This window comes from Gigantopelta aegis, chromosome 5, assembly GCF_016097555.1.
Source record: "Gigantopelta aegis isolate Gae_Host chromosome 5, Gae_host_genome, whole genome shotgun sequence".
Lineage (NCBI taxonomy): Eukaryota > Metazoa > Mollusca > Gastropoda > Neomphalida > Peltospiridae > Gigantopelta > Gigantopelta aegis.
Window position 1 is genome coordinate 23,109,901 of NC_054703.1, and position 26,501 is coordinate 23,136,401.

General features: G+C 41.5%; 1 protein-coding gene across 1 annotated transcript in view; it reads left to right on the plus strand.

Moving 5' to 3' along the window:
- Positions 1-26,137, plus strand: part of LOC121373432 (adenomatous polyposis coli protein-like) — a 96,340-nt gene extending 70,203 nt beyond the window's left edge. Inside the window, 11 exon segments of the mRNA XM_041500084.1 lie at positions 827-1,009; positions 3,215-3,322; positions 3,840-4,050; positions 6,106-6,293; positions 7,753-7,870; positions 11,251-11,511; positions 12,625-12,726; positions 13,690-13,907; positions 14,478-16,384; positions 17,480-22,430; positions 22,432-26,137. Coding sequence (XP_041356018.1) covers positions 827-1,009; positions 3,215-3,322; positions 3,840-4,050; positions 6,106-6,293; positions 7,753-7,870; positions 11,251-11,511; positions 12,625-12,726; positions 13,690-13,907; positions 14,478-16,384; positions 17,480-22,430; positions 22,432-24,123 — 9,939 coding nt within the window. The 3' untranslated portion in view covers positions 24,124-26,137.
- The last annotated feature ends 364 nt before the right edge of the window (positions 26,138-26,501 follow it).

Here is a 26,501-nt window from a genome sequence, read left to right on the forward strand (position 1 = left end):
ATTAAAATGTGTCGAGTGTGTTGTTAAATAAAACATTTCCTTCCTCTTGTGACGTCTAAGTGTGACCTCCCACTTTACGTTCTAGACGGACATATCACTTTGATATGTACCAAGATATTTTTAGCCAAATACATGGGTAATAATATAGGTTTCATCTCTGGCCAGCCATCTGTCCCATATATACAGATACAGATCAAGATTAACTTTAATGGTAGACATGTATTGCTTTAGTAGGTTTTTTTGGGGTGTGTTGGGTTGTTTTGTTGTCGTTTTTTTTTGTTTTTTAAAAACACCACAAACATTTAACACAGACAAAGACTTTTTTTTCTTCTTTTTTTTCTTCTTTTTTTTGACATTACAAACATCCATGGATGATGATGAGATGAATGGTGAAGCCGCAGTATTTCCATTTCGGTATGGGACTACTTGACAGGACTGTGCTCCAGGCTTGCTGTCAGTTGAGCTATCTCGGTTTCACCCGAGCCCGCAGTACACAGAACCTGCAGTGCATGCCGGGTAATCATCCCCCATGTGGGGTCATACGCTCGGGAGACACACCCATAATCGCCGCACCCGTGAAGTGGGTGAAACTCGGTGTATGTGTCCTTACACCTACGCATTGAGCCTAGCGGTCCACTCACTCTGGGTTGAAGCGGGTACTGGCATGAACAATCCCCCATTGCCTCAGGTGGGATACGAACCCAGTACCTACCAGCCAGAAGTCCGATGGCATAACCACTACACCACCGAGGCTGGTAGTAGTATTCTTAGAATGCTTATTATAATTATTATTGGGTTATTTTTTACATTATTCTGTTAATTGCAGTACAACCTCCAGACAGACATGGCGCGGCGACAGATCGAGTACGAGGCGAAGCGACTGGAGGAGGTGATGGTGGAGAAGTTTGGAACGAACGAGCAGGTCTCACAGAGACAGGAGGCGAGGATACAGAGAATACGCAGCATAGAGAACGAGATGGTGGCCATGCAGGACAAACACAGACATCAGGTAACTGACAGACAGACAGCAGGTAACTGACAGACAGGTAACTGGCAAACAGACAGCAGTTAACTGACGGACACACATACAGAGACAGGTGGCGAGGATACAGCGAATATGCAACATTGAGAATGAGATGATGGTCATGCAGGACAAACACAGACATCAGGTAACTGACTGACAGACAGACACACACACACAGACAGACAGCAGGTAACTGACTGACAGACAGACAGCAGGTAACTGACAGACATCAGGTAACTGACAGACATCAGGTAACTGACTGACAGACAGACAGACACACACACACAGACAGCAGGTAACTGACTGACAGACAGACAGACACACACAGACATCAGGTAACTGACTGACAGACAGACAGACACACACAGACAGACAGCAGGTAACTGACAGACAGACAGACACACACACACAGACATCAGGTAACTGACTGACAGACAGACAGACACACACAGACAGACAGCAGGTAACTGACAGACATCAGGTAACTGACAGACATCAGGTAACTGACTGACAGACAGACAGACACACACACACAGACAGACAGCAGGTAACTGACAGACAGCAGGTAACCAACAGACACACACACACACACATACAGCAGGTAACTGACAGACAGGCAGACACATGCAAACAAACCGCAGGTAGCTGACAGACAGACACACACACACAAACAGACCGCAGGTAACTGACAGACAGACAGACACACACACACAGACAGACAGCAGGTAACTGACAGACAGCAGGTAACCAACAGACAGACACACACACACATACAGCAGGTAACTGACAGACAGGCAGACACATGCAAACAAACCGCAGGTAACTGACAGACAGACACACACACACAAACAGACCGCAGGTAACTGACAGACAGACAGCAGGTAACTGACTGACAGACAGACACACACACAGAGACAGACATCAGGTAACTGACAGACAGACAGACACACTCACGCACGGACAGACAGCAGGTAACAGACGGACAGCAAGTAACTGACAAATAGACAGAGAAACACAGACAACCGGTAGCTAACAGACACACAGACAGACAGACAGCAGGCAACTAACTGACATACAGACAGACATACAAACCGAGTAGGTAACCGACTGACACAAAGACAGACGGTAGGTAACTGGCAGACACACACACACAGACAGAGGGTGAGAGAACTGTTATTTAGAATTTCTTGAGTACATAAAATGCAGTGTCTAGTTTAACAAGATTTCACATCCATAACCACTTAGTAGGGGCACTCTATACATGGGCGGATCCAGGAGGGGGGACCAGGGGGACGCGTCCCCCCCAAAAATCTATTTTGTTTGTAGATTTTTTTTTTTTTTAAGTAAACAATAATTATATTGTAGATAAATGAAATCAAGATTTTCGTGTACATGCGCAAGCTTGCAGATATGTGTCTGTGTTATTGAGTCTCAATGGGGCCCCATTGAGGTTCTAACGCGAGTGACGCCAATTTACTTCATTATTGCTAGTATATTATGACGTAGAACTGTAGGAATTCATGTTAATTGTAAATATCAAAACTTGTAGTAAGGTGCCCTTTTGACGAGTCAATGTGCCCTTCTTTTTTGGTCCCCCCCTAAAAATATTTCCTGGATCCGCCCATGCTACATGTACTCTCAAATTATTTTCTGTCAGAAAGGCTCTTACTACAGCTAGGCCAGTGGGATGCCTTTAAACTGCACAGATTACAACAGAAATTTAACTATTAATATTTATCAGAATGGTCTGGGGGCGGGATGTAGCCCAGTGGTAAAGCACTCGGCTTGATGCGCTGTCGGTCTAGGATCGATCCCTGTCGGTAGACCCATTGGGCTATTTCTCGTTCAGCCAGTGCTCCACAACTGGTGTAACAAAGGCCGTGGTATGTACTATCCTCTCTGTGGGATGATGCATATAAGAGATCCTTTGCTGCTAATTGAAAAAGAGTAGCCCATGAAGTGGAGACAGCAGGTTTTCTCCCTCAATATCTATGTGGTCCTTAACCATGTGTTCGATGCTATATAACCGTAAATAAAATGTGTTGAGTGCGTTGTTAAATAAAACATTTCCTTCCTTCCTGTTTCACATACAGTAGCCGTTGATTAATGAATCAATGTGCTCTAGTGATGTCATTAAACAAAACAAACTTTATTTTCTACTGTTAAGAATGGTGTGTTTTATGTTTTCAGCTGATGATGGATAAGCTCGACCCGAGTTCATGTGACCTCAAGGAGGTAGAGACGAGCAATGGAGTGTTTGTGAAGAATGCTTTCACAAACACGGCACTTTGTGGGGAGGTACGTACTCTAAATCAGTTCTCATTGCTGACAATGTTAACATTCTAATAAAACTAATATAATTTTTTACCAACACCATGTTCTCTCTATCTTTGTCTGTCTTTCTCTTGTACATTCTTTAATTCTCTCTCTTTTGCTCTCCCTCATTCTCTCGCTCTTCTCTCTCTCTCTCTCTCTCTGTCTCTCTCTGTCTGTCTCTCTCTCTCTCTCTCTCTCTCTCTCTCTCTCTCTCTCTCTCTCTCTCTCTCTCTCTCTCTCTCTCTCTCTCTCTCTCTCTCTCTCTCTCTCTCTCTCTCTCAAACAAGTGCTGATATAACCAAATAGCTGTAGTTTAAAATATGTTTAAAACATCGAGATTCAATACATAAGTTTCAGAGATACTACACAATTTCAAAACACTAAACAATAATTGCTAATCAATCTTCAGTTGACTAGAAATACCGCTAATCAAAATATTGAAAACCAAACATTCGCGGTGTTGAGGTCTCGCTAACATTCCTTTCCTCTCCTCTTACAGGTGTTTATCCTGAAGAATGGAGCAGAAAACAGCGGCTACGTCAGCGACCGTGGAATGATGACAACGCCGACGGCGGGACAGATCCTGGTGAACATCGCCACACAAACGGCGGATGTTGTCGTGCAAGAAAACCCGGACATCCTACAAGCAAATCTTCCACATGCGCAGAATCTGTCTTCCATTTATCACGGTTCTTGGCCTCTAACTAAAGGTAATCTTACACTTTTTTAACTATCAGAATCTGTCTTCCATTTACCACGGTTCTTGGCCTCTAACTAAAGGTAATATTACACATCTTTAACTCACAGAATCTGTCTTCCATTTACCATGGTTCTTGGCCTCTAACTAAAGGTAATCTTACACTTTTTTAACTATCAGAATCTGTCTTCCATTTACCACGGTTCTTGGCCTCTAACTAAAGGTAATCTTACACATCTTTAACTGACAGAATCTGTCTTCCATTTACCACGGTTCTTTGCCTCCAACTAAAGGTAATCTTACACATCTTTAACTCACAGAATCTGTCTTCCATTTACCACGGTTCTTGGCCTCTAACTAAAGGTAATCTTACACTTCTTTAACTATCAGAATCTGTCTTCCATTTACCATGGATCTTGGCCTCTAACTAAAGGTAATATTACACATTTTTAACTATCAGAATCTGTCTTCCATTTATCACAGGTCTTTGCCTCTAACTAAAGGTAATATTACATATTTTTAACTATCAGAATCTGTCGTCCATTTACCATGGATATTGGCCTGTTACTAAAGGTAATATTGTAAATCTCTAACTAAAGGTAACATTACAAATAATGACACCACCCCCCCCCCCCCCCCCAAAAAAAAAAAAAAGAGAGAGAAAAGTTTAGCAACACCACTAAAGCAAATTGTTTAATTATCATCGGCTAATCATTAGTTGAATCCACCTTAGTTTTCCATTAGCAGCATGGGATCTTTTATATGTACTTTCCCACAGACAAGACAGCACATACAATGCCTTTTGGTGAAAATTTCAAGAAAAAAAGCCAGTAGTTCTGCCAAGCAGATTTGATCCTGTGACATGAACATCTGAGGCAAGTGCTCTCACAACTGGAATATCAGAAGCCATGGTATGTGCTGTTCTGTCTATGGGAAAGTGGATACAAACTATCCCTTGCTACTAATGGAAAAATATAGCAGGTTTCCTCTCTTAAGATTATATGTACAAATTATAAAATATTTGTCATCCATTAGCTAATGATTAATAAATCAATGTGCTCTAGTGGTGTCATTAAACAAAACAAACTGAATTTTGCAGATGCATCACAATGTTCTGTAATAATATCCATCCCAGTAAGCCAGCGATAAGTATATATTATTTTTCAATACAAAATAAACCACTATTGTCAGTGTCAAAATAATTATTATGTTTTGTTCATACATTAACCCACATACTGAAATGATAATCGGAGTGTTTTCTTAGTTAATTGGTCTTTTCTTTCTGTGGCCTGTACCTGTGGTTCCTAATTGGCAGGTGTATATATTTGGATGGTCACAAGTCAAAGTGTCTAGACAAAAAAAAAATATGTGCCTATTTTATTAAGATCACAGGGTATTGTGGCATAACCGGCCACCCCTAAAATCATAATAGGCATCATCAGCCATCCTGCTTTATTACTGTAAATAATTCTGTAAAACCCTTGATTAAGTAGACTTTCCCATCTAAAATAACAAAACTGACCAATTACGTAGTCCCAAAGAAAAGAAAATTATCACTTGGGTATCGTAAATGGTAATTTTTATTCCAATGTACCCTACCAATAAGGCCTAATAATAAGCTCTTTTATTTTTATTTTTTAAGACAGAAAAATACTATAACCCAATTTCGTTTTATTAACTCTAAAATTATGCGTTTTTCATTGTTTAATGTGTCAGTATGTGTTGGTGGTCCAGGTATTTGTCTGTCCAACACATAAGGCTCATGTTTGAGTTTACTATCCCTTTAATAATCATCAGTTGAAGAGTTTCATTGCAAAACGTGATAAACGCCATATTAAAAACCATTGTGCGAACACCACTCAGACACTGGTCACACATAGACAAACACAAGTTCAAATTCAGTTTTCAGCAAAACGCGATACGATTGTCTGAGGATATATCGCAGATTGCAGAGAAACTGGCATAGTGTGTATGGTGGTTTGGGAAAAAAAAGTGTTTAGGATTGGGTGTGTATAGTGGCGTTTATCGCATTTTGCGATGAAACTCTTCAATTCTTGTGTATCAACAGATATGTCCGGCTCGGACGAGATCAGCCTTCAGAGTCTCCAACAGAATGACCTGGCCAGTGTGATGAGCTTCAACTCGGCCTACACCAGCAGCAGTCACAGCTCCGTCACGCAGAGTGGTGGCAGCGGTGGGGCCAGAAACGGATGTCCGCAGCAGCAACAACAGCAACAGCAGAATCTTGGAACAAAGGTGAGAGTATGGAGAGGAAAATATCACAGTACAGTACGTGACACGATAGTAAAGTCGACCACCCACTCAGTCGGTCCGGTCCGGTCCGGTCTGGTCTGGTCAGGGTCCGGGTCTGGGTCTGGTCTGGTCTGGTCTGGTCTGGTCTGGTCTGGGTCCGGTCTGGTCTGGTCAGGGTCCGGGTCTGGGTCCGGTCTGGTCTGGTCAGGGTCCGGGTCTGGGTCCGGTTGGATCGGGTCAGGTCGGGTCGGGTCGCTGCTGTCTGTGAATAGATGTTAAATGTTTTGTCTGTGTTCAGGTTGAAGTGGTGTCTCACTAGATGATGTTAAATGTTTTGTCTGTGTTCAGGTTGAGATGGTCTCACTAGATGATGTTAAATGTTTTGTCTGTGTTCAGGTTGAGATGGTGTCACTAGATGATGTTAAATGTTTTGTCTGTTTTCAGGTTGAGATAGTGTCACTGGATGATGTTAAATGTTTTGTCTTTATTCAGGTTGAGATGGTGTCACTAGATGATGTTAAATGTTTTGTCTTTATTCAGGTTGAGATAGTGTCATTAGATGATGTTAAATGTTTTGTCTGTGTTCAGGTTGAGATGGTGTCACTAGATGATGTTAAATGTTTTGTCTGTTTTCAGGTTGAGATGGTGTCACTGGATGATGTTAAATGTTTTGTTTGTGTTCAGGTTGAGATGGTGTCACTAGATGATGTTAAATGTTTTGTCTTTATTCAGGTTGAGATGGTGTCACTAGATGATGTTAAATGTTTTGTCTTTATTCAGGTTGAGATAGTGTCATTAGATGATGTTAAATGTTTTGTCTATGTTCATGTTGAGATGGTGTCACTAGATGATGTTAAATGTTTTGTCTTTATTCAGGTTAAGATGATGTCACTATATGATGTTAAATGTTTTGTCTCTGTTCAAGTTGAGATGGTGTACTCGCTGCTGTCTGTGACTAGATGTTAAATGTTTTGTCTGTGTTCAGGTTGAGATGGTGTCACTAGATGATATTAAATGTTTTGTCTGTGTTCAGAATAAGATGGTGTCACTAGATGATGTTAAATGTTTGTTCTGTGTTCAGGTTGAGATGGTGTCACTGGATGTTAAATGTTTTGTCTGTGTTCAGGTTGAGATGGTGTCACTAGATGATGTTAAATGTTTTGTCTGTGTTCAGGTTGAGATGGTGTCACTAGATGATGTTAAATGTTTTGTCTGTGTTCAGGTTGAGATGTTGTCACTAGATGATGTTAAATGTTTTGTCTGTGTTCAGGTTGAGATGGTGTCACTAGATGATGTTAAATGTTTTGTCTGTGTTCAGGTTGAGATGGTGTCACTAGATGATGTTAAATGTTTTGTCTGTGTTCAGGTTGAGATGGTGTCACTAGATGATGTTAAATGTTTTGGCTGTGTTCAGGTTGAGATGGTGTCACTAGATGATGTTAAATGTTTTGTCTGTGTTCAGGTTGAGATGGTGTACTCGCTGCTGTCGATGCTGGGGACCCATGACAAGGACGACATGAGCCGCACGTTGCTGGCGATGTCGAGCAGTCAGGACAGCTGTATTGCGATGCGACAGTCAGGTATGTGCAGATACTCATCAGAATAACACACTTCATGCAAACAGTTCCTCAACTCAAAATATCACTCTTCACGCAAACAGTTCCTCAACTCAAAATATCACTCTTCACGCAAACAGTTCCTCAACTCTAAAAACATTTTAGTCAAACAGTTCCTCAACTCTAAAAACATTTTAGTCAAACAGTTCCTCAACTCTAAAAACATTTTAGTCAAACAGTTCCTCAACTCTTAAAACATTTTAGTCAAACAGTTCCTCAACTCTAAAAACACATTTCAGTCAAACAGTTCCTCAACTCTAAAAACACATTTCAGTCAAACAGTTCCTCAACTCTAAAAACCTTTTAGTCAAACAGTTCCTGAACTCTAAAAACATTTTAGTCAAACAGTTCCTCAACTCTAAAAACACATTTCTGTCAAACAGTTCAACTCTAAAAACATTTCAGTCAAACAGTTCCTCAACTAAAAACATTTCAGTCAAACAGTTCCTCAACTCTAAAAACACATTTCAGTCAAACAGTTCCTAACTCAAAATAACACTATTTACACAATTTTTTGTTTGTTTAAAAACGAAATGTCAGTCAAATAGGTTTGTCTGGAAAACAGTTCCCCTTAATCTTTTGACTACTGCAGGCGAGATATCACACCCGACGTCATGTCAGTTGACATACTGTATACTGCATACAGTGTATTCCCCAATTCATATTTCCCGCCGTTTTGCACACTGCACTTACTGGAAATGGAAATATAATAAAAGTAAAAAGATTTCTTTTCAAAATGATGGCTTTTATTTAGATTTTTTTCAATTGAAAATACCTTGAAATTTTGGTTTTCGGCAAGTATTTTCGCTTGACAACAGTAGCGGCACGTCGCAGTAATTTTTAGGGATCGATAGCTGATCGTGACAGCTAATTTGATAATAAATTTGATCTTTTTACCAACAACGAAAATCACCAAATATTAGTTATCGGGAATAATGGACATAAATACTGGACAGCTGGTCACAAATGCCTGTAAGTAAATGCGATTTTAATCACTATTAACTGATCTAAAAATCATAAAAATTACAAAAACCCACAAAAATACTTAGGCCGAAAAATTTTTTTTAGTTGTTTCCTATTACATGCTGGAAAAATATAGGGTAGGTAGGTAGGAAAAACATTTTATATTGGAAAATAATTTTATTTATGGATATTAAATAAAGGTGTTGACTACCGGTATCCAAAATAACCTCTGCATGTATAGAAATGCATTATGCAAACCACCAATACCATTCATCACAGTGTTTTCCCTAGAAATGAAGTAAGGCATGGTAAAGTGACGTTTTGGGGGCATATTTTATGTGCAGTTTTAAATATAAGGGCTTTTTTTTCCATTATACAATTTTCAAAAGGACAAAAACCATATGGCCATTTTATTTTCTATATCTATTTCATAACTTAATTAAAAAAAGGAAATATGTAGTACTATCCACATAGGTGTGTTTAAAGGCTTCTTTTTACATGGGCAACTTATAAATTTATAAAAGGCAAGGCATTTTGATTTTGAGGGCAACATGGTGCTAACCTATCTGTGGGAGAGTACACACAAAAGACCCCTTGCTGTTTAATAATAGGCAGAAGGTTTACTCTCATACTAACACTTAACTTCTGTACTGGTCCAGGACAGATTTGGTTGAACCTTAATTGGATAGAAACCAGTAAATAAGTTATAACAATTTTTTTTTAATGAAAACTGAAAAGAAGGGTTCTATATTTATCTGTCCAACAATAACATTTAAAAATTTTTTTTATGAATATTATCTTTCCTAGTGTATCTAAGAAATGGTAGACTTACCAATTTTATAATTTGCAATGTTAGTTTTATTCTGTATGCATCCAGTATTAAAGTACACACTTGGTCTGAAGCAATCAATTGGTCCAATGAATAGAAATGCAGTACAAATGCTCAGGATTCTCAAATTATTATAAATCGGAACATCTCGCTACGCAAGATCGCATATATTCGTGAAAAACAATTTTCCGACTCTTTGCCCGATATCTCACGAAAGTTACCGAACTTCAATTTGAAGGGAAGTAACTCCATCAATCAATTTTTAGAAGAAAATATTTTGTGGCTAACGGGTCGCCAATAAAACTAAATTTGCGACAGTAAAACCACCGATATACGTCCGCAAATCGGAAAACACAGTAGGGTTATCCCCTAAATGACACCAAATTAGTGCTTGTGATTGTTTTGGAATGTTTTCATGGAAATCATTGTTATATTAAAAAAACATTTTTGGATATATACAAAAACAGTTTTAGGGTCGGCAGGTTCAAATTAGGGTCGGTCGGGTAACCAGAAACAAACAATATTTTATGATACGCCTTACCGATTCATATATGAACTTTATTTCATGTATTTACAAAACATTTAAATGAATATATTTCAGTAAAAATTATATAAACTTGTACCCACTCAACGTGAGTTTTTTTAAAAATTAATCCGGTAGTCTAAAGGTTAAAATAAAACTCTTCACGTGGCTCTTCATTAACTCTCAACATCCACTTGTCCTGTAGTTGAAGGTATAGGGCTGAATTTATCCATTTCGGTGGCATCGTGGTTAGGCCATCGGTCTACAGGCTGGTAGGTACTGGGTTCGGATCCCAGTTGAGGCATGAGATTTTTAATCCAGATACCGACTCCAAACCCTGAGTGAGTGATCTGCAAGACTCAATGGGTAGGTGTAAACCACTTGCACTGACCAGTGATCCATAACTGGTTCAACAAAGGCCATGGTTTGTGCTATCCTGCCTGTGGGAAGCGCAAATAAAAGATCCCTTGCTGCTAATTGGAAAGAGTAGCCCATGTAGTGACGACAGCGGGTTTCCTCACAAAATCTGTGTGGTCCTTAACCATATGTCTGACGCCATATAACCGTAAATAAAATGTGTTGAGTGCATCGTTAAATAAAACGTTTTTTTTTTTTTTTTTTCTTTGTCGTAATTCTAAAAATGCATGTACCTGTTAGCAGTAATGGTTATGGAGATTAGTTCTAGACTATTCTTAGACAGCAATTCTCATTTTAGTGTCAAAAACTGCAGTTATTTTAACTTTATTCAAATGTGTTACAGATTTCTAGATTAACCAAACATCATCGTGTGACGTCCCACTTTACATTCTAGGGGACATATCACTTTGATATGTACCAAGATATTTTTAACCATATGGATAATATACATGTAGGTTTCATCCCTGGAATGCCTCGAGATACTAAGATGACTGCAACTTTAAAAGAAAAAAAAATAATGATAAAAAATTACAAACACATTGTTGCTAGTTAAAAAAAGAAAGAAAAAACACTGTTGGCAAACCAATGCTTTATTATGATATATTTTTACAGGATGTTTGCCTCTGCTCATACAGTTGCTTCATGGAAGTGACAAGGATTCTGGGTTGCTAGGCAACACAAGGGGAAGTAAATCTGCACGTGCGCGGGCTGCGGCTGCTCTACACAACATTGTTCACTCTCATCCGGACGACAAACGAGGCCGTCGGGAAGCAAGAGTTCTGCGACTCCTCGAACAGATTCGAGCCCACTGTGACCAGCTCAGAGGGGACTCTCCTGAAGAGGAGGAAGAAATGAAGAAAGCAGGAAGTGCAGGTATGGGAGATAACTCGTTTTGAAATTATTATTAATTTTGTTAAAAGTTGTATTCTTCTTATGATTTAATTTATTAGTGGTTGATTCTCCCAGAGAAGAAAGAAAGAAATGTTTTATTTAACGACACACTCAACACATTTTATTTACGGTTATATGGCGTCAGACATATGGTTAAGGACCACACAGATTTTGAGAGGAAACCTGCTGTCACCACTACATGGGCTACTCTTTCCGATTGGCAGCAAGGGATCTTTTATTTGCGCTTCCCACTGGCAGGATCCACAAACCATGGCCTTTGTTGAACCAGTTATGGATCACTGGTCGGTGCAAGTGGTTTACACTTACCCATTGAGTCTTGCGGATCACTCACTCAGGGTTTGGAGTCGGTATCTGGATTAAAAATCCCATGCCTCGACTGGGATCCAAACCCAGTACCTACCAGCCTGTAGACTGATGGCCTAACCACGACACCACCGAGGCCGGTCTCCCAGAGAAGAGAAATAAATTAAGAAAAATGTGCAGGTATGGGGGATAACTCCAATTGGACAGGATTTTTTTTTCTTTTTTTTTTTTCAGTTTTCTTTTTCAAAAGATTTTATGCAGTTTGAAATTCAAATTATTAATTGGTAATTTTCCCAAATCAAGAGGAAGAAATTAAAAACACCAAGAAGTGGTTGTATGGGATATAAATTAATTTTGAAGTTTTTTTTTTTCAGTTTGTATTCTTTTTGAAGGTTTTTATTAGGTTTTGGGTTTTTTCTTTGTTTATTTTTCTGGATGATATCAGGATACATTTTGTTTTCAAAATCATTATTAGCGATATATTTATAGTCAACTTAAAATTGATTAGCAACTACTGTTTTAATGTTTTAAAATTGTGTAGTGATCTCTAAAACTTGCGTAGTGAATTGCAACACATTACAGAACAAAATATTGGAGATGGAAATCTGAGATTTTATTGCCAAAAATAATATTTATTAAACAAAGTTGATATTAAAATTATTGTTTGTATTTTCAGCATCTAGAAGTATAAATAATAATAATAATAATAATAATAAATACAATACTTGTTAAACAAAATTTGTGTCAAAAGTATGTTAATTTTATTTTCAGCATCTCGAAGCTCCGACATGGATCACCATCCTGGTCCAGCGATCGCGGCACTGATGAAACTGTCGTTTGATGAAGAACATCGGCATGCTATCTGTACTCTTGGTGTGTACTTTTATTTTGGCGGGGGGGGGGGGGATGTGCCCAGTGGTAAAGTGCTTACTTGATGTGTGGTTGGTTTGGGATCAATCCCTGTCGGTGGGCCCATTGGTCTATTTCTCATTTCAGCCAGTGTACCACGACTGGTATATCAAATGGACATGGTATGTGTTATCCTGTCTGGGGGATGGTGCATATAAAAGATCCCTTGCTACTAATGGCAAAATGTAACAGGTTTCCTATCTGAGACTATATGTCAAAATTACCAATTGCAATAGCTGATGATTAATAAATCAATGTGCTCTAGTGGTGTTGTTAGACAAAACAAACTACTTTTATCCTGCAACCACTGTTTGTCTTGACCAATATGTGACCATTTAAAGTAAAGTGATAGATTGATGTTAGCAGCTAGGCCATCTAAAAATAAAGTTTGTTTTGTTTAAAGACATTTTAGTCCGTTTTATTAATCAAATAATGGTTTATGCAGACATAGGATCGGTCACAAAGTGTGTTCTACAATGTTAAAGTTATATGTTGCCTTCAGCAGTTAGTCACTGACAAAAGACAAAACTTTATTTTGTCTACTTGTGCAAGCAACGTTTGTCGTTATGGCAGTGACAATGTTCCCAAACTACCAGCAGTTACTAATTAGCAATAAAGATTACATTCTTTTAACTTTCATTAGGTGTACAGAAAATAACTGAACTCTCAGAGATTATTAATTAGTGCCAGGGGAAGGCCAGTAATGCAGCTAAAAATTAAAACATTGAGAAGGCCTACAGAAAATAACTGATCTTACAACTAACAGCTGTTATTCGTTAGTACCATGGCATAGGCCGGTAATGCAGCCTTTTCTTTTTTTAACGTTCAGAAGGCCAACACACATTAGCTGAACTGATAACCTTCACTAATTATTAGTTAGTGCCATGGGATAGGCCACTAATGCAGATTTTAATTTCTATCATACAGGAGGTCTACAGGCAATAGCTGAACTGATGCAGGTGGACAATGAATCCCACGGCAACACGACGGAGCAGTACAACGTGACGATGCGCCGGTATGCGTGCATGGCTCTGACGAACCTGACATTCGGAGACGGCACCAACAAGGCCTTGCTGTGTTCTATGAAGGGGGCTCTCGAGGGGCTGGTCGCACAACTCAGGTCTACTAATGAAGATCTCTGTCAGGTCAGTGGGTTTTCTCTCGGTCTCTCTGGCTCTGTCTCTCTCTCTGGCTCTGTCTCTCTCTCTCTCTCTCTCTCTCTCTCTCTCTCTCTCTAACTACACCTTCAGTATCAGAAGTCAACTATACAATTTCTTGCCCATTTTCCTTCTCTTATCTCTCTCTCTCTCTCTCTCTCTCTCTCTCTCTCTCTCTCTCTCTCTCTCTCTCTCTCTCTCTCTCTCTCTCTCTCTCTCTCTCTCTCTCTCTCTCTCCCTCTCTCTCTCTCTCTCTCTCTCTCTCTCTCTCGCTCTCTCTCTCTCTCTCTCTCTCCCCCTGTGATATTTGTATTTTTCATGCACCTCTTCTCACTTTTAATTTAATATTTGAATTTTTATTTTGATGTTGATCGTCAGTTTTTCATTGATACATTTACCTTTGCCTAGCACCCAATAGCTAGTGTGTTTTCAATGCTGGTGTATCATTAAACTTTAATTATCTATTTTCCAGGTTGCTAATTCACTGGTGTAAATGGAGACTATAAAATAATAAATATATAAGTTTACACTAGTATTAAATGTAATTAATTTTTCCAGGTTGCTGCCAGTGTGTTGCGGAACCTATCATGGCGAGCTGACCTAGCCAGTAAGAAAACTCTGCGTGAGGTGGGCGCTGTGATGACGCTGATGGAATCGGCAATGTGTGTCAAGAAGGAATCCACCTTGAAGAGCATCCTCAGTGCATTGTGGAACCTCTCGGCTCACTGTACTGAAAACAAAGCCGATATCTGCGCCGTGGAGAACTCGCTCGCCTTCTTGGTCAGCACCCTCACCTACAAGAGTCCGTCGAAGACTATGGCCATCATTGAAAACGGTGGCGGCGTTCTCAGAAACGTGTCGAGTCACGTCGCCGTTCAGGAAAATTATAGGAAAATCCTACGGCAGCATGGATGTCTTCAGCTGTTGTTGAAACACCTCCGATCAACGAGTCTGACGATCGTCAGCAACGCCTGCGGGACGCTGTGGAATCTGTCCGCGCGGTGTACGGAAGATCAGCAGGCATTGTGGGATATGGGAGCCGTGAGCATGTTGAGGAATCTCGTGCATTCAAAGCACAAGATGATTTCGATGGGAAGTGCTGCGGCATTGAAGAACCTGTTGTCCGCCAGACCCTCGATGATCATGGATCTTGATCGCCAGAGCGCGACCAACAGACCGGGACTTCATGCCCGAAAGGTCCGCGCCTTGGAACAGGAGCTGGATCAGAATTTGGCCGAGACGTGTGATAACGTGGAAAGTCCGAGAAACAGTCCGACAGAAGTTGTTGTGAAAAAGGAGTCTGTCGATGTTCGTCGGTTTGTGTTTAATGGCGGTGGGATCTTCCATGGTGACAGCGGTGGGATTTTCCAGAGTACAGATGGCGAACCAAGACGGCCAATGGTGCGCGGGCATATTTATCCAGGTGCCAGGTCGTCCAGTGATCACGGTGTGCCGACGGAAAAAATCTGTTCTCCACAGCGTGGTGTGAGATCGGGAAGCGACGAACGACCTCCGATGGACAGTAAGTTACGCTCGCCTCACCGAGTGGCGCGATCGGGAAGCCAGGACAGCGTCGGTAGCACGCATTCGGACATTTCTCACGACAGAACGCGGGTGCATAACATGTTGGCGAAAAGTTCCCGACTTCTTAACGGCCGACAGGGTGGAAGTCTGGACCGAAACAAAGACAGTCTCCTTCATCGGTTCGATCCTGACACCATTTCGGCCGTCGATCGGGCTCGGATGGGCATGATGCCAAACAGTAGGATTATTCAGGTGATGCAGGAAGTTGCCATGCATGCTGGGATTGATACCAGCCCCCAGAGCAAAGACGGGCAGCAGGTAGCGAGGAACGTTCGCGAGTTGGCTTATCAGTCGGCTCAGTTGCAGGGATCGTTTAGTAATTCGCAGCGTAGTCTCATAGAAAGGTTCCAGCAACAGAAAAATATGCATTTTGTGCCAAATTCTGACGGGCAGTCTGCGAGAGAGAAGAACGTTAATTTAGGTATGAACATGAACGAAAGTGATGAACCCATCAACTATAGCTTAAAATGTCCCGAAAGCTGCATGACCCACAGTGAAAACGACGCATCCCACAATCCCGCTGGTATGTCCCATAATACACCGAGAATGATAGGGCATCTCAACAACAACAACAACAGCAGGCCTCAAGTCAAAGTCGGGAATTTCGTCGGGCCGAACTTCGTCCATCAGAGAATGCCGGGGATGGTTCACAACCGATTCGTGGCGCCCCCTGGTGGACCAAACCATGCGGATTCGATGCTCCGCAGCCAGCCGAACGTATTCCGGGGTCGTCGGGCAACGGAGTGTCATCAGCAGCAGCTGGGTCACTACGCGGAGACAGATCTCGACAGTATGGATGAACAGCCGACCAACTTCAGTCTGCGTTACGCCGAGCACAACGAGGACGGCTACCAGGACCAGCCAATCAACTACAGCATGAGGTAAGTCACTGGGTTAATTTAATTTTTTTATACCCGTCGGTGGGCCCACTGGACTATTTCTCATTCCAGCCAGTACACCCCAACTGGTATGTCAAAGGCCGTGATATGTACTACCCTGTCTGTGGGATGGTGCATATAAAAGATCCCTTGCTGCTAATCGGAAAGAGTAGCCCATGAAGTGGCGACAGCGGGTTTCCTCTCTCAATATCTGTGTGGTCCTTAACCATATGTCTGATGCCATATAACCGTAAATAAAATGTGTTGAGTGCATCGTTAAATAAAACATTTCTTTCTATCTTTCTGTGTAACATATTAATATGCTATTCTTATTAAAAACCACTGACATGAACTAAAGTAATTAATTATATTAATTAACCACTGGCTAGCACTGCATTTTGTCTATGGTATGCTACAAGTTTGCTGAGATGATCACTAACCAAAACACATTTTCATCATTTAAAAAAATATCTTTACTAAAATATGTTTTTGCTTTCTGTTAAGAAAACATTTTCCATTTTATCCAGCTATATTCAAAAGTAACGTTTTTGTCTTTTATTATGTTGTAAAATTGATTTAAACAATATTTACAATCATATACATGTACGTGGTATTGGGATTGCTCAACAGACTCCCTACATGTTAACAAAAAAATTATAATCTAAGGTCATTGTTCTTAGCCAATCAGAATATGGTATTTGCTTAATACAGATATTTTTGTCTTTTATTATGTTGTAAAGTTGATTTAAACAATATTTACAATCATATACATGTACGTGGTATTGGGATTGCTCAACAGACTCCCTACATGTTAACAATTAAGCCAAGATTAGAAATAAATATTTCTAAATTTCTAATCAGAACAAAAGACTTTGAAAAGTAAAGTAGAGTTTCATTATTCTTGCATTAGTCAGATCATGATTAAAATATGAGGAATTAAAATTGTTACTTTTTGAAAACCATTTACATTTTTATCCAGGTAAATTCAAAATAAAAGTTTTTTGTAGCATATTATATCCATAATGAACCCTTCAAATGTTTCTGCCTTTTGTCATATCATGAACATGTATTTTAATTTCTGTTCCTCACATTTTTCAGATATGAAGACAGCGACCCCCATTGTGCCGACTGTAAACTAGAGGAAGCTCGTAGAACCAATGAACGACTCGACGAGTACATGCCGAGTTTCCTTGATGACCAAGTGAAGACTTTCTACACGGAGGGAACCCCATACCTGTCGACAGCCACCTCTTTAACCGACCTGACGGGAAAAGTAAACCTGAAGGACGAGGAGACTCAGAAAGAAACAGATAACTCAGACGAGCTGCAGAACTTCGCTTCTAAGTACTCCGAATCTGAGAAAGATGACGAGAGTGACATTAGCGGTCAAAGGGAAGCAACTGCGAAGAAGAATTTCAGTTTAGTCGATAGCCGAGATGAATCTGGTGACGAGAACAGACCGTCGTTTCATTCGCACGATAACGGTGTCTCTCTGGACCAGACGAAGACGTACTGCCAGGAAGGCACTCCCATCTGTTTCTCAAGAGTTAGCTCCCTTTCCAGTCTGCACAGCAGCGAGGCACGCGACTGTCATTCGGACTCAAGGCAGATGGGATTGACGCAGATCCAGGAGTTGGATAAAATGGATGCGATGACGGGTTCCGTCATAGAGAATATCGGGTCAGACAGACAGAAAGAATCTCCGTCAAAGTCGATCCAGAGCCCGGGAGCAGCTGGCTCTGATATCATGGAGAAGGAACACAAAACCGTGACGTTTGATGAGAATAATCTCATCGAAGAAACACCGCTGATGTTTTCACGCTGTAGTTCTCTTGGCTCACTGAGCAGCTTTGATGCTCAGTCCGTGCATAGTTCGGTGGTTAGCGAGTACAGTCGACGAGCCAGTGAAGTTGTTTCTCCCAGTGAACTCCCGGATTCTCCGAGTGAAACGATGCCTCCAAGTCCGAAATCCGAGCGGAAGAAGAAGAACGAAGAGAAGGCCATCACTGAGGATGAATCCATCGAAGGTACCGAAGAGTCTGGTTCCAGACCGACTGTGTTTTCTGGAGAGAAGTCATCCGAGACGTGTCTCAGGAAACCTGTGCCCAATCTCCTCTCGCATGTCTCGTGTAATGGTCTGATGGAAGCACCAAAAGTTTATGCAGAAGAGGGGACTCCTCCAACGTTTTCTGAAACTGCGAGCTTACTCAGCGCAATCACAATGGATGATGATGAGAACGGGAACAAAACGAAATTGTCTGACATAACGTCAGGTTCAGAGAATAAATCTACCAATAAATCTACCGTCTTGCAAGACGATAAAGACTCATCCATGTCGGAGGTTTCTGAAGGCGAAGAAGATATTCTGGCTCAGTGTATTAGTTCTGCAATGCCGGCACCAAACAACTCTAGTCGCAAGATGAGAAAGAGTTCGTCGGATCAGGCAATCAAGAAGAAGTCATCAGGTCTGTCAAAGATTGATAATCTCGGCACGTCCAAATCAAAACTGCCAACCAAAGTGATGAATAAGAACGTTGATGCTTCCAACACCTCTCCACCTACAGCTGTTTTGAAGAGCAAGTCGTCATCAGTGGTCAAGTCGAGTGGTAAGAGTCCCAAGTCCCCATCTGAAGGTGGGCGCGTAAGTGGCGGTGTGTCATCAAAAAGTGGATCATCATCTCCGGGCGTATCCAGAATTGCCGTCGCGAAACGAAATCAGAGTCCCAAGATGGTAGCCCAACCTCAGAGTGTTACAAAAATTGGTGCCAAATCGCCATCAAAAGTGCCTCTAAGAAAATTTGGATCGCCTGTTGCTAAAGTGAACGAGAGAGGGAAGAGGATTCCACAGAATTCACCACCTGCTCCTGGTCCTGGTCGTTATGTTCCTCCTGATGACTGTGATGCAGACACGGTTAAAACGTACGCAGAAGAAGGCACGCCATTGAATTTTTCAAACGCGACTTCGTTAAGTGATCTGAGTGTTCTGGAGGTGAATGAATCGCAGGTTGTGACAGAGAAACCGAATCGACCCAATCTCAGTATCGGAAGTTCGCAGATTGACGACTCAAAATCCGACAACAGCTCTCTGTGTGAGGACAACGATGAAATCTTGTCGCAGCTCATACAGGCCGCAATGCCAAAAAGCAAAGTGGTTCGTCGGCTGGATATGGATCGCCAGGCACAGGAGGCAGAGGCCAGAAGAATAAAGGCAGGCAAATCCAGCAGCAGTGGTGTAGTCTCGGGAACAGGACGTGGTCATGTTCCGATTATGAGAAACGAAAACCCACCAGATGTCATTGAGTCAGCTGTGAGAAAGCAGGCACAGCATCAGCCGTTTGCGTTCCAGCCCCAGAGAACGTCTAGTCAAGTTGTGGATGTTGTGAGTGATCTGTCGGCTGGCGGTAGTGATGACGCTGTGAAAACGTACAACGAGGAAGGCACACCATTGAATTTCTCAAATGCCACTTCATTGAGTGACCTGACGATAGACTCAACGGACGGCACAAACCATCAGAGATCCGATCTTAACAGCGTTGTGAGATCCTCGGCAGACAACTCTTCCATGAGCCATGTTGCTGCTTACGGAACCGGTGGAGACAATTCTGTATTCCAGGAGGCATGTGACTCACCGAAAATCTATGCCTACGAAGGAACGCCGCTGAACTTCTCCCGCAGTGGGTCTCTGAGCTCGTTGAGTGTGATAAGTGGTGTCAGCGAAGATGTCTCCTCAAAGGGGAAAAGTAACCTAGTGGTAAAGTCGTCGCATGCAAAATCTTCAGATGAGAAAGATGGGAGTGATAGCTCGGTCCCAAAGAGTTTGGAACGGCAGGTCATCGGTCAGTCCAGTGAGGAGAGCAGCATTGTAATGGATGACATGGGTCAGCGGTCAGACATTGTTATGGGAGCTAAGCAAGGTCCATCTGCAGCTTCTGCTCATAACAAAACTGCTGGGCATGACAGAATGAATGGTAAACAAGGTGCGTCTGCAGGTTCTGCTTATAACCCAAGTGATGGCCATAAGGACGGAACGGAAGCTGGACCCAAGGATGAAGAAATGTTCTACCATCTCGAGGGCACTCCTGCAGCCTTTTCAATGAGCAGTTCGTTGAGCGAATTGAGCATCGAATCGACCGCTTTCGACCCAACACCTGATGAACAGGCTCTTCTTGAGGAATGCATCAGCTCGGCCATGCCCAAAAGCAGGTCCAGATATTCCCACAAGACTAAATATGATTCACACCCGAGGAACAGTGGCAGAAGAGACCGACAGAAGCAGATGTCAAAGAGTAGCTCCCTGGAAGTGAAGGATGAGAAGGGAGTTGGAAGCAAGTTCAATAAGATGTCCCACAGTTGCTCTGATGCTGGTGAGGTAGAACACATTGATGTGATTCTGACGCGCGAGTCAAGATACAGCAGCTGGAAGAAGACTCAGGCACAGAAATCGTTAGAGGAAGGATCTTCTGAATCGGAGCAACAGTTTACATGCCGGCGGTCATACTCACATGATAGCAGTCTCTCCAAGGAGCGGAAAGATTCAGCCAATAAGGAGATCGCTTCTATGGGGAATCAGAAAAGCTTGCCCCAAGATAAAACAGGATTTGAAGACCCAGAAGACTATAACACAATTGAAGAAGTTCAACGTGGTCAGAAATTTGCAACTGTCGGTGGTTTGGATATTGCTGATTCTTACAGCAGTGAGAAGTTTGATAGCGAGAAATCCGAGACTGATGACAGCTACTTTAACATTGCACTGACAGGTAGCGGGCTGATATCTGGGTCTGTGAGTCTGACAGACCAGAGTGTCGAAGATCTGATGAAAGTCTCGTTGCCAAAAGATCTTGTTGTCGACACCGACGATGATGCTCTGGAAATGGATCCACATTTTCACAATGAAGCCGATGATACTCTTGCAAGTGAGACTGCTGGTAGTGGAGAATCAACAGACGTGAATACCACAGTGATATACAACAATGTCCATGAGAACGGTGATGTCGGATCGAAGGACTGCTCGTTCGAGGATGATGAGATTTCCCCAGAGGATGAGCTACTGCTTGAGGAGAATGCAAGTCTGGTAGTCTCGGAACTCGTCACCAACAGAGCAATGCACGGCAGCACCTGTGAGGATGACTTCATTGAAAACGAGACTCTGTCCTTGATTTCCAATGACTACATGTCGGATACTGCATCGGAGATTTCCGTCACTTGGTCCGTGAATTCTGAAAAGGTCAGCGAGTATTCTGGCTCAACGCTCTCCCAGACAGACAGTTCTGTTCCATCTCAGAAGGGTCCTAAGATAGTTAAACCGGGCCAGAGTCAGCCAGTTAAAGTTCAGCTCACTGATGACGAGAAGGCTATCCGTGGACGCAAGAAGCCTCTGTACAGCAAACCGGTCAAACCTCCCATTACCAAGACAACCCCACCTCGCAGTGTGAAACCTCCATCCGGTGTCGCTGGTCGTTCCCCTTCAGGGAGGATACCACCAGGTGGTGCTAAGAAAATATCTCCCAAGTCAAATCTGGGTCAGAGGTCACAGAGCCAAGGTCCTCCAGCCAGCAGCACACCGAACAAACCACCAATCAAACCAAAGATCAGCAAACCTGTTGCTGGGCAACAGCGAAGCATTTCCACTTCTGGTATAACTAGATCTCCGCTTAATAAAACCACCAACCCGTCCCGGCTTCCGACCTCGTCTAGGGAGACGAGCCAAAACAGAGGTAAAGTTAATCAACCCGATCGACCCAAGCCGCTAATTAAACAGGGAACTTTTACAAAGACATCAACAACAGCAGGCAGTGCTCCCACGATAGAGGCAGACGTCAGTGGAAGACCTAATGCTGATAGTGTCAGGCTGAGAGACAAACGGGCAAACAGTGGTAACCGCAATTCTGGTGGTTCGTCTGTTAATAGTCAAAGAGGATCTGGAGGAAGTGCTCCAGAAGCTTGGAGCAAGGCCCTCGACGGGTTCAACTTCATCGTCGAAAAGGATGTCGGTTCTAGTCCGCCGTACAAACAGATTCAGATGCAGCGCAATGCCAAAGATGCTACACCAGGCTGTTAAAAGGACTGTTGGTGCGGTTGGGAATGGTGGGAAGAAACCTTCGAATATTGCTCGTCCAACACCATCGCCTGGAGGAGTTGGTGCAAGGAACAACCTGCAGAAAACTGGGAGTGCGTCAAATCTGAAGAAAATGGGAGGCGGTTCTTCACTGACAAAAACGTTGAGCGGTACTTCGTTGACGAAAACTGCCAGCGGTTCAAGCCTGGCCAAGACAGGTAGTGGGTCCAGTTTGGTGAAGACCAGTAGTGGTACGGTTCTGGGAAAGGTCGGGTCAAATTCCAACCTGAAGAAATTCGGCAGCAGAGAGTTCAAAAAGTCTGAGAGTAATGCCAGCATAAAGAGTGATTCTCGACCCACCACCCCTAGTGGTCGAAGGGCGTCGAGTTCATCAGTGACGGGGAAGAAGACTGAAAGTACAGCGATGAAAGGATCACAGCTTCCAAATGGTGAGAAGAAGACTCCACCAGGTGTTGTGGGAAAGAAGCAGGTTTCTAGCAAAATTGCTGGCTTGTGGAAAAAGGACGACAGTGATGGATTTCCTAGTGGTTCCAAACTTCCAGTTTCGTCAGCAAAAGGAGGCAAATCGAGCAGTCTTCCGCCATCAATTGGAAGGGGAACGACCCCACGAGTTGCATGCACAAAACCTGGAAATGCTGGACATTCAGAAACAGTTGTGAGCGGTATTAAAAAGAGCTCAACGTATGACAAATTAAGCACGAAAAACAATGCAACTTCTGTGCCTTTGAAATCGAAGGATGAGGATGTCAGAATCGTCGATGGAATGGAGTCCGATCATTATGTGCTGGAGTCTGAGAACGATTTTGATATCTCTGCAGCTGGAGACTCTAGTAGAGCAGATCTGTCTGTCTTTGGCAATGACACAATGAAATCCGAGATTAGTCGCACGAGAGAGTCGAGCATCTGTTCTGTCGACTCTCTGGATGGGGAGCTGGAGCTGGACAGCGGAACTTACAAGAAGAAGAAAACTGACAACAGTCTGAATCTCCCAAACGCCGACGAGACATGTCGCTCTATGCCAGGTTCCGTATCTAACATCAGTGGCGATACGAGCCTGAAGCTGAAGCCAGGGAAGTGGCGCCGCTATAAAGATGATTCGGCACAGAAAGGCGACATTGACCCCGATGTCTGGATCAAGCAGGACCAGAAGTCATCATCCAAAGAAAACAAATCAAAGTGGAAAGGTTCAAAAAAGGAATCAAAATCTGTCGCCCACAGCATCACGCAGTTCTTCGGCAAAAAGTTCGGGTCGCAGAGGAACTCAAACAAGGATGGGAAGAAGAAGAAGGAGGAGGTGAAGGTCCATGGTGACATGTTGAAACCACCGCCGCCATCGTCGTCAACGACTACGACGATCACGAAAACAGCTGGCCTTCGTAGTGAATGTAGAACAAGTCCCTCAGCCATCGTGCCTCCGTTCAATTACAGTCCTCCGGTACAGCCGACGTCAGTGTCTCAAAATGCAGATGTGAAGCTAGAGAACAAGAAAAACGATTTAGACACGTCATTGAAGTCTGGACTTCCTACAACACATATGACAAAAACTGAAATGCTGTTGGCACGCAGGCGTCGGTCATATCTGAACAGTAGTAACCAGCTTGATGAAAGTTCGGCCTCCGCGGCTGAGGATGAAAGCAAGAGAGGCTGTTTGGTTACGACAGTGTGATTTTGATTCGCTGGTTGTTAATTTAATTTTCATTGGCTGCTGTTAAAGAGACTGGCAGTCGTGACTTCAGGTTTCATTGGCTGCTGTTAACGTTTAATATATGCCAATCAGTGCTGGTGTTTAAAACATTTTAAATTGGTTGGCTGGTGTGAAGACAGTTTAACATGATTGGCTGGTTTAAATCAAGACAGTCTAAATTGGTGTTAATTAAGATGGTTTCATTGGCTGCTGTTAACGTTTTTCTATATGCCAATCAGTGCTGGTGTTAAAACAGTTTAATTTGATTGGCTGGTGTGAAGACGGTTTAACGTGATTGGCTGATTTAAATGAAGACAAGTCTAAATTAGTGTTAATGAAGATGGTTTAATTTCATTGGCTGGGGTGAAGACGATTTCATTTTGATTGGTTGGTGTTAGGAACGTTTAATTTGATTGGCTGGTGTGAAGACAAGCTGATTGGCGGGTCAAAATCAAGACAGTTTTATTTTATTGACTGGTATTGATTATAGCAATTTAATGTGATTGGCTGATATTAATAACAGTTAATTTAATTGGCTGCTTTTGAATGACAAATATTGCAAATGATTTTCATTGATGGTGCATTTTCAAATTCATTTTTAATTTTCAAATTTTTACCAAAATTTGAATAATTACTATAATATAATTATGGATATTATTACAAATATTATATTATAAATATTTTATGTTAAGAGATTATATGTATGTGTTGAACTATTGCCAAATGTGTTTTCAGTTGATATAGAATTGTGCTAACAGTTTTTATTGCTGTAAAATACTGTTCCTCACTAAACAGACCATTACAGAGACAGGCCTGATTTTACTGTCATTATTAAGACGTTTCCAACTAACGAGACATTTTTAAATGACAAAACGTACATATTAAAGTCACATACCCTAGTTTCAGTCTGTAAAAATTAATACTAAGTTTAGTTAATCTACAAACATTTAACACAGTTGGATAAAATTACAACAGAGTGAAACAAGAGTTTGTGACATTGACACGGGGGAAATATTTATCTTTAAAACATAGACGAGAACTCTTGTCTTGTTAACCATTACTTCTCAGAGTTATGTGTGTTGTTTGAAAATATTGAAATGCATTTTGTGATATTTAAAAAAACCAGGATGACTAGAAACACTTGCATGTACAGAAATGGATAATCTAAAGAATAAAATCTTCAATAATGTTTGATTTCAGTGATTTAAAAAAACTGGCTCTTATGGTGAAAAGTATGCCTTAGTGTTTAAAAAATAGGATCTGTCACTTTTAAACACATATTCTTTTCACGGGGTGGCCAAATGGTAGTGTACTCGCTTGATGAGCGATCGGTCTGTGATCGATCCCATGAAAAGAATATGTATTTAAAATGACGGACCCTAGTTTTAAAACACTACGGCATATTTTTCACCATAATTAAGAGCCGTTTTTCATCACTGTAATCATTGGGCTATTTCTCGTTCCAGTCAGTGCACCACAAAAGGTATATCGTTGATTAAACCGAACGCATATCGGACAACACTGGTTAGTTACCAGGCACATTACTGCAATTTTCTACTAAATAAATAGTCTCAAAATTGCATAATGTCGCTAATATGTCACTTACTTGGATTTCGCAAAATGTTATATATATATATATATATATATATGTAACTAATATGTATGTTTTGTTTTTAAAAAGCTCTCTTTAGTTGGAAACATGTTAAAATGGCTTCAAATTCAAGATTGTAGCTCTTTAGAAAATATTGGTACCAGTAGCTGTTTTCCAACCAAATCTGTTTTACACATCTTTCACGCATAATTATAATTGTCTCTCGTTTTATTATGCCTTTTTTTTTTTTTTTTTTTTTTTTTTTGAATTGTTATATGTGTGTGTGACAGTTCTGATACTTGATTAACAATGACTATTTAACGTCTTAGATTCTCCAGGCCTGTAAGTCATGGAATTTGTACTCGGGTCATTGGAAAGTCATGGAAATATAAAACTGAATGATAATTAATTTTTGTCCAGTTAATACTTTCACAAGAAGAAACGAGTAACTGGCATCAGAAAATAGTTTTACATGTATCAGGCATGTGATTCTTCTGCTAATTGGCGGAATTCTGCTTTTGAAAAAAATGTCATGCCCCCAGACGCCCCCTAGTCATCTCGTGCATTCTGCACTGGATTACGTGCCTTCGGCACGCATGTATCATTGTGAGCTTTTTAAGAAATGTTTCAATCACATGCCTGATGTATATTATTAGAATATGCTGCTGATCACAGAAATATAATTTTAAAAGGTCATAGAAAATGCCTTTAAAAAATCACAGATCTTAGATGGAAGGAACGGCAATCTTCAGAACTTGCACCCATAACA